We start from the raw sequence: 20956 nt of genomic DNA on the forward strand, positions 1-20956 counted from the left end.
GCAGCAGGAAACAGGATAAATGAGCACCTGCTTATATAGGTCCTTTCTGCCTTTTACAGCTGTCCTATGGGCTCTTTCTGGCCCTTTCTTGCCCCTCTGTGTGTTTTGACACCCTGGTGTGTAGGTTGCGTCGCCGGGGAGCCATTCATTTAGCTTTTGCAGGTTGCGGCCTACGCCCGGATCCGAAGCTGCGGACTGAAATTGTGCAGTGATCCCACCACAGACTGGACCTCAGTGAGGTAGCGCTGCTACTCACCGAGGGCTGTGTGCCCTGTCCACTCTTGTGCCTAGCCGTGCTGATGGAGTCGTGTGGAGAGGCTGACTGGGGATCAGCGGTGACTGCGGCGGGAGACATGGAGCGGAGCTGCTTTCCCGGCATCTGATGTGGCACATACTACGGGGATTGGTGGCCTCAGCAGGGACGCGTCAGGTTAGTCAGCTCACCCGCCTGCAGCCTGCTTTCTCCTACTGTCCGGCCGTTGAAGCCCTGAGTCGTGGCAGCGGGGAATACACGGAGCGCTTGCCTGTCATCACTCCAGCAGTGTTCCGGCATCTCCCCCTCTCCTCCTAACCCATGGTGCTATGGGGGAATCTGGCGGAGCTGTGAATTATAGAGGACATACACGTGGGGTTCCTGTGCAGCCAGATACGCTACCCTGTGCCACTGCATCCTAGTACCCTCTCCTATCTAATATGGACTGCTACACATGGAAGCCTTTCCACCTCTAAGGCGGTGACTTGTAACTATACTAAAAACCGAACTGTGCTATATCAATCAAACCTCTGTATAAATCAGTGGATGTTTCTGGGCATCTTAAAGGAACAGACACCGAGTGATCCTAACAGCTATAGGACGAACTGAATGTGATGTGTTTTATATACTCATTTATTTTAAACATGAGGAGAGTAATTGTTTATTATATATGTTTTTATTAGAAATAAATTGTTAAAATATACTAATCCGATCACTTCATTATTAGCGCTGCCAACCCACAAACTTTACCCTCTCCTCTCCTGCCTTATTACTGACCTGGTTCACCCGCCAAGGTTTTTCTGATCTGGGCTTCCCTGCCAGAAGTGCCATCTTGAAAACTGGCAATATAGCCACATGCCCTCCTGAAACCAGCCGCATCTCTGGGAGCTACAGACACTGCCAGCCCATGATCAGTGCCCTTCACTACAGTCTCTGTGATTTCCAACAGGGACTTCTGCCGCTGCAGCCCTACCTGGGCAGTAAGTGGTCGCCTGAACTGCTTATTATTACTATTGCCTGGCCTCCACTCCTGCTCTGTCGGCTCCCTCTGGTGGCAGACTGTGCTGACTACATCCTCCATACTGTTTGCTGCTGGGGTTTTTTTCCCTCCTGCTCCCCTCAATCACCGTAAGATCCAATGGGGGGCATCAGTATAGCTACGACGTAACAGTCCATATGCCCAGGACAGTAGCAGGCTCCAGTTGCTGGCTCCTATAAATTACTTTACAGCCCAAGGATGGCACCTTCTTGCTATTACCCATAAACAACTGACCTCACAATGTTTCTGTAACCGATGGCCACTGGGGGTCTATGCTCACTGATGTCTCCCTATTTCCACACTTCAATACTTCTGCTATGTCACTACTGGCCTCCTGACCTTGTTCTCTAATCTACGTAATGTTATGCTGAAGAATGGGCAGAACTGGAAAATCATCTCATAAGAAAGCTAAACCTCATCCTCAACAGGAATCCTCTCAAACTGACTTGAAACCTTTTCTTCTTCCTAATCAACTAACATTGAGCCCCAGTCTTGATCATTCAGAATCTTCTCCCATCCCGTCTTCTCCTCCAAGTCCTTCCATGATGGCTTAAACCCATTGTTTAAACTCATTGTTTAAACCGATGGCAAGCCAGGTGAGCTCTCTTCTTCTCTCGGTTCTCCTTTAAACTCTTTAACTGCCCAGGAACCTTAAATCAAAGAGCAGATGCACTCTCATTCTTTTCAAACAGATGATTCACTCAACTCCTCTGAGAAACAGTTTATTCTGATTCCAGCTTCATTTGCTTCAACTCGTACTGTTCCTCTACCTCCTCCAGGGAGAACTTTTGTAGCACCAAAATGTTGCAGGAAATAGCTTACGTGGGCTCATTCTTCATCTTTCATGGGTCATGCCGGTGGTCTTAAGACTCTCCAGTTCATTCAGCGATTCTACTGGTGGCCTCATCTTAAAAAGGATGTCTTTGAATTTGTAGCAGCCTTTTCTAAATGTGTTCAACATAAAAGTCCACAAGCATCTCCCTCAGGTCTTCTTCATCCACTTCCAACACCTCAAAAGCCTTGGACTCGCATCTCTATGGATTTCATAACCGATTTGCCGGTCTCCAGAGGGCATAACACCATTTGGGTCATTGTGGAATGGTGTTCGAAGATGGCTCACTTCATACCCCTCACCGGTCTTCTCTCTGCTCCTCAACTATCCAAATTGTTTTTCTCATAGATTTTTCATTTGCATTGCTTTCCACAGGAAATAGTTTCTGATCAGGGTCCTTAATTCGTCGCCAAGCTCTCAGCTCTGTCCTAGGAATCAGGTTGAACTTCTCTTCAGCCTACCATCCCCAGACTGACAGACAGACTGAAAGAGTCAACCAAGATCTGGAAACTTTCTTACGGATGTTCATGTCCCCTGCTCAGGAAGACTGGATGGATTACCTCCCATTTGCTGAGTTTGCATACTATAACCTATATCATTCTTCTACCAATTCCACCTCTTGAGGTTCCTGCTGGTGAATCCGCTTTTCATCAGTTCACTAAGATTTGGAGACAAATTCATAAGGCGCTACTTAAGACTTCCCAGAAATAAAAGACCTGCGCTGATCGGAAACATAGGGCTGTTCCTAGTCTCAAAGTGGGAGATCGTGTTTGGATAACCACCAGAGAACTCAGACTCAAAGTTCCTACAAAAAGTTTGCTCCAAGATTCATCGGTCCGTATCCTATTAAGAGTGTTGAATCCTGTTTCTTACAGGGTGAAACTGCCTCCCTATTTGAAAATTCCCAATGCCTTTCACATTTCTCTGCTAAAGTCTCCTGTACTAAATCATTTTTGGGCAGCTTTCCCTTAACCTCCGAAGGTTCAAGCTGCTCAAAATGAGGAATTAGAGGTTCATAAGTTTCTTGACTTCCGCAAGAGGTATGGTCGTCTCCAGTGTCTCATAGATTGGAGAAGATATGGTCCGGAGGAAAGATCTTGGGTGGCTGCAGAGGATGTTCATGCTCCAAGACTGAGTTATGCCAAGAATCCCACTAAGCAGCGTGGGTGTTCGGAGACCACCCTAAAAAGGGGGGTACTGTCAGCATCTGGAGTCTTACCACCGGTTCTGGTCCCTGCGGCCTTCCTCTTAGCTGACTTGTGTCACTGCGATGGATAGGAACTACAGCAGCAAGGTCCTCCGATGTGGCTGCCGGGTGTCTGGAGGCCGGGGTCCGGGTCCTGGGGAGCGGAGCATGGCAGCCGGAGGTGTCTGTTTCCGAGTGTCCTGTTGCTGGAGTGCAGCGTCTGGGAGGCTGAGGCCAGAGGTAGTGGCTGTGTGCTGGTTCCACATGTGTCCTCTGTGCGGGGAGCCACCATGTTGGAGACCAATCCAAGACAATAGGTATTCCAGTTCACGTCCAGCCAATCCGGTACAGCCTTCACTTATAAAAAGGGGTTGATGCTTAGCTATGTTGCCTGTACTTCAAGTTACTTGCTGCTGTAGGGTGCCCTGAACTCTGTGCCCCCAGGTTAACCCCCGGTATCCTAGTTCTGTTGTTTCCACCTGGTGGTCAGTTCTGTTATTGCAGTCCTTTGCTCCCAGTCCACCTGCTCTTGTGGTTTAACCACTGGGCCCTCTATCTGGTAGAGGGTCTCCATTTGCTGATGGTGCTCACAGCGATCCTCTCTTCAGCATCGTTTACAAATCACAAGTCACTTCTTCATTCAGTATTCTTCAGCATCGTTTACAAATCACTAACCTTTCGTCTTTCAGAATTCACTCAGACTTCTCTCCTAGTCGTTGTGTATGATTGAGGTCTCATTAAAACTGAATTCCTCTTTCTTCAGTGTATCATTCCGGGTCATTGTCCTCATTGCCTACCGCTCTACATCTTCGGGCCTAAGTCTTCAATCCATGAGTAAGAACTGCATTCAGCCACCTTGTTTCCTTCCTTTGCCGATAGCTGCTCCCTCAGTCAATTATCAGTCGTCAGATCCCCAACTCAAGCCAAGCATGACATGGAAGAAGGGAAATTCCTGGTTTCTCTGGATATTAAGGATGCGTATCCCAATATGGCCACCTCTTCAGGCTTACCTCAGGTTTGCACTGCAGGACAGTTATTACCAGGTTCAGGCCTTGCCTTTCGCTCTCTCATCGACACTGATGGTGTTATCAGGGGTGATGGCAGAGATGTTGCTACAACTCCACAAGCAGGAAGTGAACATCGTTCCTAACTTTGATGATCTCTTCATAATGGCTATATTCAGAGCACAGTTGATGGAAAAGATCAGCCTTCCAACACGACTACTCACGGATCATGGGTGGATTCTCAATCTGCAGAAATCCCACCTAGAACCTACGCAGAGGCTTCAGTTCCTGATAATGATACTGGACACGGTGTCTCAGAAGGTGTTCCTTCCTATGGACAAGGCAAAGATAATTCAGACGATGGTATGTTCCATTTTGAAGCTTAACAAAATCTCGGTACATCTTTGCATACGCTTACTGGGAAAGATGATGGCCTCCTACGATGCAATTTTGTACGGAAGATTCCATGCATGACCATTCCATCTGGATCTGCTGGACAAATGGTCTGGGTCACATCTGCACGTACGCCAGATGATATGCCTTACACGAAACGCCAGGATTTCCCTCTTATGGTGGTTGCTGATCTCCCTTCCAGAGGGTCAACACTTCGGAATTCATCATTGGATTCTGCTGACAAAGGATGCAAGCCTCCATAATTGGGGTGCAATGACACTAGGGGCTCGGTTCCAATGAAGGTGGTCTGATCAAGAAGCTTCCCTTCTGATAAATGTTTTGGAACTCAGGGCGATTTACAGTGCCCTTCTGCTGACCTCTTTATATCCTTCAGTATCAGGCCATACAGGTATGGTCGGAAAACGCACCAACTGTGGCGTACATAAACCAACAAGGAGGTCCAAACAGCAGAGCTGCAATGAGGGAGGTGTCACAGATATTCCTCTGGGTGGAGCGGAATCCCAAGGCCATTTCTGACATATTAATTCCGGGAGTAGACAATTGGGGAGCAGACTTCCTCAGTAGACACAATCTGCACCTGGGGGAATGGGGTCTCTACCCGCAAGTGTTTCAGCAGATATTTCATCGGTGGGGCTACCCGCAAATCAACTTGTTGGTTTCTCAGCTCACCAAGAAGCTTCTGCGTTACTGTTCTGGGATGAGGGATCCACAGGCCACAGCAGTGGGCGCTTTTGGCGAAACCGTGGATTTACCGGTTGGTGTACTTGTTGCCTCCAGTTCCTCTAATTCCAAGAGTTCTCAAAAGACTTAAAGGGACAGAGTTCAGGCAATTCTGATTGCCCCAGACTGGCCCCACAGGGCCTGGTATGTACACATTTTAGCCTTATTACTCGTAGGCCCCTGGCCTCTGCCAATTCAGGGTGATCATCTTACACAAGGGCCATTCGTCTATCCAGACTTACCACGGCTACGTTTGATGCAATGGAAGTATATTGGGAGGATTTTTGCCAGTAAAGAGATTCCGGGCAAGGTTATCTCGACTATGCTGAAAGCCGGCCAGATGGTCGCATCGAAATATTACCATCGCATATGGAAGAAATGTGTCTCTTGGTGTGAAGGTCAACCGTATTCTGCTGTGGATTTTCATCTGGTACATTTCTTGCACTTCCTGCAGGCTGTTGTGGATGTGGGCCTACGTTTAGGCTCCATAAAAGTGAAAAATCTCAGCCTTGTCTTTTTCTTCCAGGGAACAATTGGCCGTTCTCCCAGTGGTCCTTCATATTCGACCACCCTTTGTGCCTACCACAGCACCGTGAGTTCTCAATTTGGTTCTGGCCTTTCTCCAATCGGTTTGATTGAACCTTTCCACAAGGTGGACATGGAGTATTTGACATGGCAGGCTATCATGTTGTTAGCCTTGGCCTCAGTGATAGAGCGGTGCTTAAAACTCGCTAGACATTCTTACCTAAGGTGGTGCCAGCATTTCATATCAATTGGCCGGTGGTGGTTCTGGTTGTCACTGGCACGTCTGTTACACCAATGTCCTTGGACGTGGTTCGGGCTTTGGAGATTTATGCCAAGAGGCCAGCTATTCTCAGAAAATCAGACTCGCTCTTTGTTCTCTATGATGCTTCAAAGATTGGTTGTCCTGCTTCGAAGCAGTCTATTGCGTGTTGGATCAGGCTTACGATCCAACAGGCTCACTCTTCAGCGGCTTTGCCGCTGCCAAGTTCTGTTCAGGCCCACTCCACACAGTCAGTGGGTTCTTCCTAGGTGGCTGCCCGGGGTGTTTCGGCTTTGTAGTTATGCTAGGCAGCTACTTGGTTGTGTTCGAACATGCTGTAAAGTTTTAAAGGTTCAACACCTTGGCTACTGAGGATCTTCAGTTTGACCAATCAGTTTTGATGGGGTCTCAGCACTCTACCACCCAGTTTGGAGTTTTGGAACTTCCCCATGGTACTAAGACCAACCCAGTATCCCCTTGGACATTAGAGAAAATAGGATTTTAATATCTACCGGTAAATCCTTTTCTCATAGTCCATAGGGGATACTGGGCACCAGCCTCTGTGCTTTGATTTTTCCAGCAAGAGTTGTTCTTGTGTGTTGTAGTTTGGGTCTGCTTTTGCTGTCCCTATTTTCAAGTTGTGGTTAGTGTTGCTATCCTCTTGTTATGTTGTGTGCTGGTTCGTTCTCTCACCACTTTCTTGTCTCTTTTCCGCCTTTCAAAGTATGTCCGTCTCCTCGGGCACAGTTTTCCTAGACTGAGGCTGCAGGAGGGGCATAGAGGAGAGGAGCCAGCACACTCTGAAGAAGTTTTAAAGTGCCATCCTCCAATGGACCCCATCTATACTCCATGGTACTAAGACCATCCCAGTATCCCCTATTAACTACGAGAAAGGGATTTAGCGGTAGGTATTAAAATCCTATGTTTTCAGAATAGCAGAGCCATCCTCGGGTGAAGGTATCACTGCGAAGACGCCGTTTCACATTACAATAACCTTAGTAGGAAATACCCATTTGTATTGTACATTTCCTTGGGTGGAATAGACGCCTTTTGGCTAGCGTCACAGGAGAAATATCTAGAAATTTCTACAGATTATCCAGGCACTCATCTGTGGATGAGGAATACAAAGCAGCCTGTAGAATGTGTTCTTTAATATGAACAAAGTGGACCTAGCAGAGTGTCCCTCGGGGCTTGGATCGGGGCCTGTTTACCCACCGGTGACCCGCTAACCGGGATGCTGGCGCTGTACTCATCACTCTTCTTTCTTCTGGCTTTGTTAGGGGGTGGCGGCCATGCTGCGGGAGAGAGCAGTCACCTCGTGGGTTTGCGATCAGCACCCTCAGGAGCTCAGTGTCTTGTCAGCAGACTAGAGAACCATTAACTCTTCAGAAAGTTGGTTCCTACTGCCCCCCCCCTAAGTCCCACGAAGCAGGATGGCTGTTGCCAGCAGCCTTCCTGTAACCTAACTAACTCTAGAAAATAAACAACTCCTAGGAGCTCCCCTAGCTGTGACCGGCTCCTCCGGTCACATTTTCTAAACTGAGTCTGGTAGGAGGGGCATAGAGGGAGGGGCCAGCCCACACTATTAAACTCTTAAAGTGCCAATGGCTCCCAAAGGACCCGTCTATACCCCATGGTATTAAATGGACCCCAGCATCCTCTAGGACGTAAGAGAAAGTAGATTATTACCTAGCAGATGATGATAATTGCAGGGTATTATATGGTGTATTGCATGTAAAATATCCTTATTCCACACCTACTCTGCTGTAGCAATATACCTTATATAAGGGTGAGTAACACGTGTACAGGCTTACCAGCGTATGAGCACACACATAAAGGAATGCTACCTTACCAATGCTTCCAGGAGTAACGTTAGGAGACATTTCTCTGATCCATCAGCTCATATGACTGATGTTATTGTTCATCTAGAATCTCCAATTCATACGATATGTTCCCCATCCATTGTTTTACATTGGTGCTGACATAGGATTTGGCGAGTGACTACATCTCCATTTATACTTCATGGTTAGGTTACCAGTACAAGAGAGAGATATATCTAAGTCTTATTATAATATTACATTTGTTAATGTGAGTGTTCTCAGGAGGGTGAACACAATGATAGTACGAGACACAATATTATAAAGCCTTCATTAAAAGTTATGTTTTATTATATACACACATTTACAATTAAGTGTCCCAGAGAGTCGTCTTCTCCTATTGTTTACAAGATTAATATTGTTACAGAAAATGTCACATTTCCATAATGTATTTTATTTCCAGCAGATGGACACACAAGCAGGAATATCTCAGAAGGACATCTAATGTTATCCCCGGATTGTGACATAAAAGATCATGACAGTATACAGGAATCTCCAGGAGATAATCCCATTATCCCAATTGTACATCCAGCTCTATCAGCTGATCCCTCTGATCCTGGGAAATGTTCTCCTGATCACTCTGATATTGGTGCATCTGTTACAGCTCTGACAGTAGATACAGTGTTTCCCTGTTCTATAGATGCCAAATGTTTTACACAGAACACAAAGCGTATTAACCCACACACAGGTAAGGCAGGTGAAATGCCACTGATATGTTCTGAGTGTGGGAAATGTTTTACACAAAATTCACAACTTGTTACACATCAGCAAAGTCACACAGGTGAGAAGCCATTTCCATGTTCTGAGTGTGGGAAATGTTTTGTATCGAAATCACATCTTGTTATACATAACAGAAGTCACACAGGTGAGAAGCCATTTTCTTGCTCTGAGTGTGGGAAATGTTTTCCATGGAAATCACATCTTGTTAGACATCAGCAAAGCCACACAGGTGAGAAGCCATTTTCTTGCTCTGAGTGCGGGAAATGTTTTTCACGGAAATCACATCTTGTTAGACATCAGCAAAGCCACACAGGTGAGAAGCCATTTCCGTGTTCTGAGTGTGGGAAATGTTTTTCACGGGAATCACATCTTGTTAGACATCACAGAAGTCACACAGGTGAGAAACCATTTTCTTGCTCTGAGTGTGGGAAATGTTTTACACGGAAATCAGATCTTGTTATACATCACAGAAGTCACACAGGTGAGAAGGCATTTCCATGTTCTGAGTGTGGGAAATGTTTTGCACGGAAATTAGATCTTGTTATTCATCACAGAAGTCACACAGGTGAGAAGCCATTTCCATGTTCTGAGTGTGGGAAATGTTTTACACACAAATCAGATCTTAATGTACATCACAGAAGTCACACAGGTGAGAAGCCATTTGCATGTTCTGAGTGTGGGAAATGTTTTGCACATAAATCAGATCTTGTTAGACATCAGCGAACTCACACAGGTGAGAGGCCATTTTCTTGCTCTGAGTGTGGGAAATGTTTTACAAAGAAATCATATCTTGTTAGACATCAGCGAACTCACACAGGTGAGAGGCCATTTTCTTGCTCTGAGTGTGGGAAATGTTTTACATGGAAATCCCAACTTGTTACACATCAGCAAAGTCACACAGGTGAGAAGCCATTTCCATGTTCTGAGTGTGGGAAATGTTTTGCACAGAAATCAGATCTTGTTATACATCACAGAAGTCACACAGGTGAGAAGCCATTTTCTTGCTCTGAGTGTGGGAAATGTTTTACAAAGAAATCACATCTTGTTAGACATCAGCGAACTCACACAGGTGAGAGGCCATTTCTATACTCTGAGAAATAAATCAGCTCTTGCACACAATAAACATCACTCAGGTGAGGAACCATTTTAATCTTCTGGAGTATTCTCATCATTGCCATGCGTTGTTCTTCAAGGTTCTTATCCTATCCTATGCTTTTTGCAATATACATGTTACCACTGGGTGAAATAATCAGATGTCTTGCCCTCATCTACCACTGCTACGCCGATGACCTGTCTTTTGCTCCAGGTACTAAGAACCCAGTACCAATCCTAAATGGTTGTCTAGCTGAGCTCCAAGTGTGGATGATGCCAGTTGGTTGTGACTCAGTCCTGGTGAAACAGGTCCTTGTGATAGAAGCTCACCAACAAAGGGCAGGGCTACAGCTCAGCTTTGCAAACCAACTAGACTTGCGCTTGGGGGTTCAGAGTTACAAAATGCTGATCCTGTGTGGAATCTTGGTGTTCTGTATGGTGGAGTGACACTTAGATATCGGTATCTGCCACAATCAGATCCTCATCTGAGGAACATTGCCAGACTCCAGCACTTATTTCCCTCAGAAGATCTACGTACAGTCATACATGTACTTGTATCATCACACATAGACTACTGCAATGTCCTCTACCTGGGTCTCCCAGCAAAAGAATTGCACCGCTTGTAGCTTGTACAGAATGCAGCAGCCAGGCTGTTACCTAACCTGCCCTTTCCTGCCACATAACACCCTTTATCTGCTCCCTTCACTGGCTGCCTGTAAGATGGTGACTATTACATAATCTTACTGATTTTCCCAGCCCTACATGACCAGGGTCCGTGGTACCAGAAGCAGCTTCTGCCTCTTTACTGCCCTGCTTTCTACCACCTGCAGATGAAGGACTGTTACCAGCAGTACAAAGAATCCCCAAGAAGTTCTGAGATGTCAGAGGGGGAGACAGGGTGGTGGCACTAGTGCTGTAGCGGGGGCTGCCGGAGGCACTGTCTATAGGTAATATTGTCCCCAAGCAGCGCTAAGGTGTCAGAGTGGAGACAGGGCAATGGCAGTAGTGGGGGGAGGCGGGGTGGGTGTCAGTAGCTGGAGGGGAAGGTGGCATTTGGGGAGACAGGGCGGTGGCAGTAGTGGGGGGAGATGGGGTGGTGACAGTAGTGAAAGGAGACAGGGTGGTAGTAGTGGGGGGAGACGGGGCGGGTGGCAGTAGTGCTGTAGCGGGGGCTGCCGGAGGCACTGTCTGTGGGTAATATTGTCCCCAAGCAGCGCTAAGGTGTCGGGAGACAGGGCAGGGGTGGGGTGGGTGGCAGTAGCTGGAGGGGCGGGTGGCATTTGGGGAGACAGGGTGGTGGCAGTAGTGGGGGAAGATGGGGCGGTGGCAGTAGTGGAAGGAGACATTGTGGTAGTAGTGGGGGGAGACGGGGCCGGTCGCAGTTGTGTGGGGAAACAGGGTGGTGGCAGTAGTGGGAAGAGACAGGGTGGTGGCAGCAGTGGGGAGGAGTCAGGGTGGGTGGCAGTAGTGGGGGGAGACAGGGTGGTGGCAGTAGTGGAAAGAGACAGGGAGGTAGTAGTGGGGGATATGGGGTGAGTGGCAGTTGTGTAGGGAGACAGGGTGGTGGCAGTAGTGGAAGGAGACAAAGCAGGTGGCAGTAGTGGGGGGAGACGGGGCTGATGGTCACAGTACAGTACCAGGGGCTGCTGGAGGCAGTAAAGAGGTATGGGTCCCGCACAGAACCAGTTGATAATTAGACTTAATGATGATTCTGCTTCCTTATTTCTAATGAATCCCTTGTGTGTGTTACTGTTATTTGCTGTGTCAGCCTTTATGTGTGTTCTGTGTAATAATCCTGAAAGTAGTGCTGCTACCGATCTCATATCATTTGTAGTAACTTGGAAAAGATGAGATATGAGGTGCACTCTGGAAGCTTATAGGGGGTTAATCAGAGATGATCGCAGATGTGACATCACGCAGCCCCTGGTAAATGGTCCTGTCCCGCCCGCGTTCACTTCTCAGGGATGCGGCCACAATGTGTGTGTCTGCGCATGTGCATATTGCCACCACCAGCAAACTGCTGCGGGCAGCTATTGCGGCTGGGTCTGAATGGCCCCCATAGGGTTTTGGCTCTCCTGATATGAATCTGTTTTACTTACCTGCAATACTATAATGTAACTTGAATTGTTTCTGTGCTTTAAAGGATATTTTATCCATGTTGTGCAGAGTAAAGTATACTGCTCCAAAAAAATAAAGGGAACACTAAAATAACACATCCTAGATCTGAATGAATGAAATATTCTTCTGAAATACTTTGTTCTTTACATAGTTGAATGTGCTGACAACAAAATCACACAAAAATGATCAATGGAAATCAAATTAATTAACCCATGGAGGTCTGGATTTGGAGTCACACTCAAAATTAAAGTGGAAAAACACACTACAGGATGATCCAACTTTGATGTAATGTCCTTAAAACAAGTAAAAATGAGGCTCAGTAGTGTGTGTGGCCTCCACGTGCCTCTATGCCCCTCCTACCAGACTCAGTAGTGTGTGTGGCCTCCACGTGCCTCTATGCCCCTCCTACCAGACTCAGTTTAGAAAATGAGCCCAGAGGAGCCGGTCACAGCTAGGGGAGCTCTACAGAGCTCTTTTAGTAAAATCTAGTGGGAGGAGCCAGCCCACATTGTTAAACTCTTAAAGTGCCAATGGTTCCTGGTGGACCTGTCTATACCCCATGGTACTAATATGGACCCCAGCATCCTCTATGGACTACGAGAAAAGGATTTACTGGTAGGTATATAAAATCCTATTTTCCCTTTATATATCATCTAAGAAAAAATGGTCTATAACAATTAGGGGTAATCCTTATTATTCACTATTGTAAAATATTCCAACGTTTTGGAACGCACAGCCATATTCCTGTGAGCCGGTGGAACGCATACTAAGGAGATGCGAATCACAGGCGATCCCATTTTCATGTTGGAAACGTAACATCCGGGCACCAGTGGAACGCTTGGGAAGGGAAGTGCGTCACCTGGTGGGCTGAATCTCATTGGCTTAGTTATTTAATTGAAAGCACGTCCCATTTAGATATCTTTGGAGCGGACACATTGGCTTAAATCCTCTGACGTTCATTGGCCAGTGGTCACGGTTGCCATGACAACCCGAAAAAAACAGAAGTAAACATCATTAATGCCGTGGAAATTGTACAATGTGACTGTTTATTACATATCATATGGTGACTGTACCAGGGCCCTCATTCCGAGTTGTTCGCTCTGTATTTTTTATCGCATCGCAGCGATTTTCCACTTTGCGCGCATGCGCAATGTACGCATTGCGACTGCGCCAAGTAAATTTGCTAAGAAGTTAGTATTTTTACTCACGGCTTTTTCTTCGCTCTGGCGATCGTAATGTGATTGACAGGAAATGGGTGTTTCTGGGCGGAAACAGGCCGTTTTATGGGCGTGTGGGAAAAACGCTACAGTTTCCGGAAAAAACGCAGGAGTGGCCGGAGAAACGGGGGAGTGTCTGGGCGAACACTGGGTGTGTTTGTGACGTCTACACAGGAACGACAAGCACTGAACTGATTGCAGATGCCGAGTAAGTCTGAAGCTACTCAGAAACTGCTACGAGGTGTTTAATCGCAATATTGCGAATCCGTTGTTCGCAATTTTAAGAAGCTAAGATTCACTCCCAGTAGGCGGCGGCTTAGCGTGAGCAAAACTGCAAAAATCAGCTTGCGAGCGAACAACTCTGAATGACCCCCCCAAGCTTCAATGGTCAAAATTTACATTTAGTTTATGGATTATCCTCATTTTCCAAAGTAATATATGTATCTGCCTAATTGAATTAGGAGTGGGCGGGACTATACAGAGTTTAAATAGATGGCTCTGGGATCTGACACACACCATCACCCTGAGGAAGACTAAAGCAGTCGAAACGCGTTGGTGGGGTGGTTGTTTGGATACCCAGACCTGTACTTGTGGCATCCAGCAGAGTGGTGAGAATACATGGGCCCTTTTTGTTCTTTGGTCCTCATTCCGAGTTGTTCGCTCGGAGATTTTCATCGCATCGCAGTGAGAATTCTCTTAGTGCGCATGCGTAATGTTCGCACTGCGCATGCGCCAAGTAACTTTACTAAGAAGAAAGTATTTTTACTCACGGCTTTTTCGTCGCTCCGGAGAACGCATTGTGATTGACAGGAAATGGGTGTTACTGGGCGGATGTACGGCGTTTTAGGGGCGTGTGGCTGGAAACGCTACCGTTTCCGGAAAAAACGCAGGCGTGTCCGGAGAAACGGTGGGAGTGCTTGGGCGAACGCTGGGTGTGTTTATGACGTCAGCCGGGACCGAAAAGCACTGAACTGATCGCACAGGCAGAGTAAGTCTGAAGCTACTCTAAAACTGCTAACTCGTTTGTGATCGCAATAATGCGCATACATCGGTCGCACATTTAAGAAGTTTAGATTCACTCCCAGTAGGCGGCGGCTTAGCGTGTGTAACTCTGCTAAAATCGCCTTGCGAGCGAACAACTCGGAATGAGGGCCTTTATCCGCTCAGCTGTGATTTTGTTTCCATTGACCCAAGTCAGGCCATTTTGGTGTGCCTGTGTGTTTTATATATTTGTACCCATTAAATACCAATTTTATCACTATATGGTTGTTTTTTTGGGAGCTACATTACCTGTGTGGAAAAGAAACCGCTACGGGAATTTACAACATCAGTTTCAAGTAAGCTTATGTGTAAGCCTGGCTAGTTACCTTATCAGCCTATAAAGAACTAATCTTTTGTAAAGCCTGAGAGATATGGCTGTATAAACTTGAGAGTGAGCATTTATAGAATGATATCCTTTGCACACCTCGGGTGGTCCTGTTACACACACTGTGTGCTCACGGAGTGGGGGTTCTGTCTCACCTGCACCCAGGGGCGGATCCAGAAAAAAATTACATGGGGTGCACCATTAGGGACGTGGCTTCGTTGGAATGGGCGTGGCTTATAGGCCCTACACACCTAGCGATTTTTTGAAAGATATGAACGATCTCGTTCATAAATGAACGAGAACTCGTTCATATCTTTCAGTGTGGAGACTACAGCGATGAACGATGCGTGTCCCCGCGCTCGTTCATCGCTGATCTCCCGTCGGCTGTGCATGCAGGCCAATATGGACGATCTCGTCCATATTAGCCTGCACTTCAATGCAGCCGGGTGACGGGGGGAGTGAAGAAACTTCACTCCCCCCGTCACTGCCCCCCCGCCGCCGGGTTGCTCGTCGGCCGTATCGGCCGTCGGGCACCTCGGCGGCGAATCGCCGAGTGAGTAGGGCCTATTAGTTGGAATGGGCGTGGTATTGCAGGAAAAGACTACCTTATACCCCAGTTTTGCAACCTGCACGCCCAGACGTTGGCCACCACAGGAAAGAAAAATAATCCTGATTCATGCCCCTTACATTATTTGTCATTTTTCCTCCTTATAGTAATGCCCAGTATACATCATTCCACATACTGCAATGGCCCTTAGACATTATTCCACACACAATAATGCACATGACACAATATGCACACACCATAATGCCCCCGACACATTATGCCACACACCGTAATGCCTGTGACACATTATGACAGGAATCGCAATGCCCGTTATACATTATGCCACACACTGCAATGACCTTGAGACATTATACCACAATGCCCGTGATATAGTATACCATACACCGTAATGCCTGTGACACATTATGACACACACCGCAATGTCCGTGATACATTATGCCACACACCGTAATGCCCATTACACATTAAGTCCTACAGTAAGGCTTCTAATTACTTTTCAAATACCTGCTCGTTGTCAGGGGTTTCATGCACTGGGTGTCATGCTCGTTGCCAGGGGTTTCATGCTCTTGGTTCCATGCACGGTGTCAGGGGTTTTCATGCTCAGGGTGTCATGCTCGTTGCCAGGGGTTTCATGCACTGGGTGTCATGGTCGTTGCCAGGGGTTTCATGCACTGGGTGTCATGCTCGTTGCCAGGGGTTTCATGCACTGGGTGTCATGCTCGTTGCTAGGAGGTAGTCCTTGTTGCTAGGGCTGTGCTCCCAGTGCCACATATGTCCCCAGTGCCAGATATTCCCCCACGGTGCCAGGTACTCACATGCCCCCAGTGCCAAATATAGCCCCCCCCCATGTGCCAGGTACACATATACCCCCAGTGCCAGATATTCCCAGACAGTGCCACATATGCCCCCAGTGCCAGATATCGCCCCCCCAGTGCTATATATGCCCCCAGTGCCACATATGCCCCAGTGCCAGATATTCCCCCCCCAGTGCCACATATGCCCCCAGTGCCAGACAATGCCCCAGTGCCAGATATCCCTCCCCTGCCAGTTATTCCCCCCAGTGCCAGATATCCCTCCCCTGCCAGTTATTCCCCCCAGTACCACATATCCCCCCCCAGTGCCACATATGCCCCCAGTGCCAGATATTCCCCCCAGTGCCAGATATTCCCCCCAGTGCCATATATGTCCCCAGTGCCAGATATTCTCCCCCCCCTCCCTGCCAAATATGCCCCCAGTGCCAGATATCCCCCCCCAGTGCCAGATATGCCCCCAGTGCCAGATATTCCCCCCAGTGCCATATATGTCCCCAGTGCCAGATATTCTCCCCCCCTGCCAAATATGCCCCCAGTGCCAGATATAACCCCCCAGTGCGTCCCCCCCCTCTTCCTCCGCCGCCGATGCTCCCCCCGCTCCCCTGCTGTTAGGAGGGACACGGAGGGCGCAGTGCGCGCCTCCCTGTGTCCCTCCTGTGTCTCCGGCGGCCGTGGGTCACTGTAATAAAGGAAGTGCTCACGAACGGCACTTCCTTTATGAGACCAGCGGCCACCGGAGACCCAGGAGGGACACAGGAGAGGCGCGCACTGCGCCCTCCGTGTCCCTCCTAACAGCAGGGGACGAAACTGATGTCATTCTGCACTAAAAATGACAGGGGGGGGCACGTGCCTTGGTGCCCCCCCCCTAAATCCGCCACTGCCTGCACCCACATTTTATACTATATTTTATAAAGAAATACTACACATTGGTATTTTTTATTTTTAAATTCATGGACGTTGACCTGTGGGAATATCCTTGACCGTGTGGGGGAGATAAAGAAACTGCTACATGACCATATACAACTTGTCTCAAGTAAGCACACGTGTAAGCGTGATATTCTCCTGATCTTTTAAGTGTGAAAGATTTTGAATATATGAAGCAACGATACCTTTATAAGCATGGAATTTGCTGTCTGATGTAAGCTTAAGAGTGAGCATCAATCTTCTCTGACCGTCTCACGTTTCTGGTGGTCCCGTAATATCCATTTCATGTTCACAAAGTAAAAGATTTCTGCTGGTTTTATCTCCATTCCCCATTATTAATTTGACATTTGAGGAGTCTACTACACATTGGAATTTCTTTCTATGTTTTCTATTCACATATGGTCATCCATTGGGAAGAGACTGTATATTCGTGAATTATAAAGAAATAAGAAACGGAAACAGTGAACATCGTACAAGGACATTTCGTATTATAAGTATCTGGTACCCTTCTTTGTTTGGCGTGATAATGTCAATAATTATCATTAAACACAAAGTTATACCTTTAAATGCACTTTTACCATAGAGCAGCTGCGACCGCTAGACTTGATACACACGCTACGTACTGTGTACGCTATTTGCGTACAGAGTCCCGTAGTTTATACGGACTTAGCGTACAAAATGCCGCACCAGGAGTACAGAGTACACACCGTGCACACACACTTAATTGATAAACTTTAAACCTTGTTAGTGATACAATGCAATGATACGTTTATACTTTAAACCTTATGCAGCAAAGTACTGCAATGATGATACACTTTAAACCTCGTGCAGCGCTGACGGTACAAAGTACTCGCAGTGCGTACACTTTACCAATACACGTTAAAACCTTTATGCAGTTTGGCAATATAAGACACTTTAAACCTTAGCAGAGAAATGTGGACACCACACCGATATGTTGGAAACTGCTGGGTTCTGAGGCCACAGTGGATTAATTAGAAAAAGGGGATAACAATGCAGATTATACACTACAGGCTAACAAGATAAATCTAAACAGAATAATGGCTACAGAGAATGTACATACGTGAGAATTGTTCGCAAGCGCAACCCGGCCGGTCCTCCGCTGGTCATACAGATAGCGTTCAGAGTCTTGTTTGACCAAGCCTGCTGCAAGCTCTCTTTATTCACTTCATCCAAAACAATACAATGGTCACTGTAATCCCTTTGTCTATTGGACACAGAGATGTATCTTTTGATTACAGGAGAGGTCATAGGTTGATTTGAAAAGGTGGGCGATGTCTATCTTAACTGCTTCTTGGGGGTGGTCTCCTCTGGATTCCCCCCGCATACATAATATACAGTAAAATACAGTTTAAACCTATATTCTGCATCTAACTATCCTCAGGAGCATGCGATCTTCCTCAAACCAACACCAGAATGTTTCCCTTAAAACACCCTACAGCTGATTACCAAACACCACCTTGTAACCTTGTTATGTCCCCTCCTATCCTGTAAAAGGTGAATCCCTTTTTTTCAGTAACCATTTTAAACAGCTATTTCTTTCTGATGTGGTGCAGGGGGCTATGTGTACAATGTGCACTATTTGGGTTAAATATGTAATGTTCTGATAACCCTCTATGCGCTCACAAACTCCGCCGTAAATACCTCTACCACGCGCAGGTCCGCGGAAGCGATAATACGCATGGCGGAACAAGTGCATGCGGAGCGGGCATGGGTGTGTGGTTAGTACATGGGGAATGCATTACAATATTTTTCGACTTTGACAGTCCACCATTTGGCAGTCAACAATAACTGCCACTATCTAAACATTAAACAGAAAAATATACAATACAATATCTAAAGATGGTTGGATTAAAAAACAAAAACAAATTATCTACAGATAATTGGACGGTAGGGGGAGAGGGGTAGGTGGGAAATGTATGACCTTGTGGGATAGTAAAAGCATGTATGTATAAAATCCTTGTCTGAGGTGCATGTATCATCGTGCTGTATATGTTCTAGATAAGCTTCGAGGTGTTTTGCGAAGTATACATTAAATCCTTCTTATCCCTTATTAAGGGTCTGTAAATGGGCCAACAAACACTACCGAGCTCTTTTCGGCTTCTTGTTCCAACAAATGGGGTGCACATTTAGTTGATGATACATGGAGGGGAAACATATGTGAATGCTGATATATGGATATCACCTGTCGACTATGTGTGATACTACCTGAAGGTTGTAGAGATGAAGATAGGACATGTACCACAAATACATTCACATAATAATTTGTGCAGTTGTTCTTTGGTGTTGATTGAAGTCTTGTCCGTGTGGGTGTATCTTTGCTGTGAGTGTCCATTGAAGTCTTTAGAGTGTCCATTAAAAGTCTTTTCCGGATGGATGTACCTTTGTTTTAAGTGTTCATCAACCGTCTTTTCTGGATGGATGTATCTTTGTATTAAGTGTTCATCAAATGTCTTTTCTGGATGGATGTATTTTCGCTGAGGGAAAACAAAGGAGAAACGGGTGAAAGAAACGGATCGTGGAATCACGTCTTATCACAACATTGTCTCTATTGATGGGTCATAAATTAAATCAGTTGTTGTAACAATGCCCCCGCTCCTTAAACTCATCACTTTGGTACCGTGCTTGCGCCGCGTTAAAACTCGAACACACCTAAATATCAAGCCAATCATTATGACAACTCCCAGGATACAAAGGAGAAACTTTCCTACACTCACAATAACATTTTGAGCCCATTTTCCTAAACCTGAGAACCAATTGCGTGGGTTCAACCATGAGACCCAGCTGGTCAGTTCATTATTCACAGCAGTAAGGGTAAGGTTGTGTCTCCTTCGGAACTCCCACTTCAACTGTAAGATATCCATCCATCTTTTGATCTATGACCTCGGTTGGGTCATCAGTGCTGTTTGTAATATACGTGCAGCACTTCACACCATACTGAGTTGCTAAAGTGACAGTCTAAAAACACGTTATTGTCCTCCGTATGGGGCGCTTTCAAATTACTGCAGCTGTTTCCTTAATTAGTGGCAGTTCCGTTGATAGCATAGTTAGCTGCAAAATTATTGACCACGTGAAAGGGAATTGGAGGAGAAATAATGTGGCTGCAGCTTTAGCAAGAAAGGAGATGTGGATACATGAATTAAAAACTTTGCAGCCGAGGGGCCTTAATGGAAGTTTTGAAATAAAATGGTTCCTGTAAAGATTTGTATATGTTTTATATGGATTTAAAGAATGATGTGTTTGTACCTTTAAGGAAACCCTGTATCCCTGGAATCTGTATTATGAGTAAACCAGACTTTTAGGGAGGGTATATAATTTGCAATCTGACCAGTTTCACCTGTGCCTCGAAAAAGACCCGCAGAGGGTAGAAACGCGTCAGAAGCGCAAGGTGAACCTGGTCTGAAATAAGTGTGGAGCAGGGAGCGTCTAGCGGGGGAGAGCGGAGGAGTGTGGAGGCGGCTGCAGCGCCTGGAGAGTCCGTGACCGAAGGACGGCTAGCGGAGGCTGGATAACAACTGCGGGTGAGCAAACCCTGCTGTAAGCGGCACCGCAAATACGAAATGCGTCCTGAGGGTCTGGTGAGCTCCAATGTTCTAATCTAAAACCCACTCTTGCACCGTGCTTCTGCTGAGATTGACCTGTGTCCGCGAAACAGAAACTTTTTAACGGATGTCTTGGAATAAAGGATAAACGTTTTTTATCTATTTTGACGTGGCAAAGTGTCATTCCTAACGTGGAGGAAGCTGGGACTATATCCCTGTGGTTTGTTAGAAACAGCGCTGTGTTTTTCCTTGATTTACAATTTTTATTGAAAGTGACACAGTACCCGCTTGTCACCGCTGTGATATAATTGAGGACCATCCTGTGCTGGATCAGTTCCGTTTTGTAAGTTTGCAACTCCCTGAAGGTGTCATCATACATCTCGGTGATATTATCCATTACATTTGCTAGCGCATGGATATACCTATAATTTATAATTCCTCATGCGGTACGGGTGATGTCTAACACGAGT

At 46.5% G+C, this 20956-nt stretch overlaps 1 protein-coding gene and 1 pseudogene across 1 annotated transcript in view; one reads left to right on the plus strand and one right to left on the minus strand.

Moving 5' to 3' along the window:
* The window catches only part of LOC134984282 (gastrula zinc finger protein XlCGF26.1-like), a 265738-nt pseudogene that overhangs the window by 191176 nt on the left and 53606 nt on the right, over positions 1-20956 (minus strand).
* LOC134984283 (zinc finger protein 271-like) overlaps positions 1-20956 on the plus strand; it is a 162797-nt gene that overhangs the window by 40699 nt on the left and 101142 nt on the right. The window contains exon 6 of the mRNA XM_063949906.1: positions 8513-9905. Within this exon, the coding sequence (XP_063805976.1) occupies positions 8513-9905 (1393 nt within the window). The remainder of the gene's footprint in view (positions 1-8512; positions 9906-20956) is intronic.

This window comes from Pseudophryne corroboree (genome assembly GCF_028390025.1).
Source record: "Pseudophryne corroboree isolate aPseCor3 chromosome 3 unlocalized genomic scaffold, aPseCor3.hap2 SUPER_3_unloc_47, whole genome shotgun sequence".
Taxonomy (NCBI): Eukaryota; Metazoa; Chordata; class Amphibia; order Anura; family Myobatrachidae; genus Pseudophryne; species Pseudophryne corroboree.